This window comes from Cariama cristata, unplaced genomic scaffold, assembly GCF_000690535.1.
Source record: "Cariama cristata isolate BGI_N322 unplaced genomic scaffold, ASM69053v1 scaffold766, whole genome shotgun sequence".
In the NCBI taxonomy this organism is placed as follows: Eukaryota; Metazoa; Chordata; class Aves; order Cariamiformes; family Cariamidae; genus Cariama; species Cariama cristata.
The window spans coordinates 343-1606 of record NW_009622442.1 but is presented as its reverse complement, the minus strand read 5'-3'; the positions used below and the strand labels follow the sequence as shown (position 1 = coordinate 1606).

The following is a 1264-nucleotide window of genomic DNA, read 5'->3' as shown; positions in this document are numbered from 1 at the left end:
GTCACCACTACACTATACTAAAAGGCTTCATTAAAAAATAGCTCAAAAATATTTTGAAGCTTCAAATTTTTTCAACTTTATCCACCTCAAAAGTAACAGTACAGTGAAATGTCACTACAGTCAGTTATTTCCTGCATTTCATTTTATAAAAAAACAAAGCTTGATACATAGACAAGCTTGCACATTCCTCTCCAAAAACAGATGCCAACATCTCTAATAAACACCTCACTGTTTATTTCAAACTTCGAAGTTAGCCAGAAATGCTCTGCAATCTTAAGCTGTGCTAATACCTTGGCACAATCTACAGGTCAGCCCTGTTTATACTTACATGCTCAGGTTTATCTTTAAGAAGCTGTTTTATCTTCTGAACAGCTGATGGGGTCTGAAAAACAAGAACATATACAATTTCAATTTTTTTTTTTATTTGCAGTGAGTGTTCGCACATATTAAAACATGCAATGTACGTAGTTGTACTATAAAAAATTTCTGTTTCAACTCTGTGCACTCAAGTTTTCTTAGTTTACACTTGTCTCCTATCTGCGAAGTTCACCTTCAGCATCAGCCATCTGTCAGTATTGACTAGCCTGTGCTCTACTTGAAACCGATGTCTGATCTGAAGATACACACTCTGCTGTAAAACAGATGATTGCTGAGTCTAATCCATACAGAACACAATACTTCTTCACTCCCCTCCTCACCCACACCGCTGGCAAACAGATAGCTCAAGAACTGCAGTCCTTAATATTAGCGCATTTGGTTACGTGCCCCTCCACCAGTGCCCAAATCGCTACAACTGAATTAAGTAGTTCTGCTCTTGTGAAATTTTTGCCACATATACATTACAGACAAAAATCAATTAGGCACAGAAGTGTTTATGGCCTACTTCTCTCTTCCCACTAACCTAGAGAGCAACTGTCATGTTACAGCAGATAAATTCACTGTTCATGCAGATCTAGTTGTTGCAGAAATACAGGAACACAACACAATCGTAAGAATTTCCATTACATGCTCTCAAGTTTCTAAGACACTGAGAAAAGGAAAAGCATTAGTAACGGGAAGTTCTTACCACAAGCAGACTTAAACACACAAAGCAAACTACAAGCAGACTTACAGTAGAAAACGTTTGCCAACTACTGCTATTAATCTTCATTTGTTAAAGAATCACTACTGAACAGGAATTACCTGCTCCGATTGAACTATATGTACTTAATCTGACCCTGTTCCTGCAGGGCACTGACTGTACTTTCCTCTGCAGCAATCCCTC

The 1264-nt window shown here is 38.1% G+C and overlaps 1 protein-coding gene across 1 annotated transcript in view; it reads right to left on the bottom strand.

The window, feature by feature from the left end:
* ISCA1 (iron-sulfur cluster assembly 1) overlaps positions 1–382 on the bottom strand; it is a gene marked incomplete at its 5' end in the record, with an annotated part of 5220 nt that extends 4838 nt beyond the window's left edge. Inside the window, one exon of the mRNA XM_009702314.1 lies at positions 329–382. Within this exon, the coding sequence (XP_009700616.1) occupies positions 329–382 (54 nt within the window). The remainder of the gene's footprint in view (positions 1–328) is intronic.
* Between the last annotated feature and the right edge of the window lie 882 nt (positions 383–1264).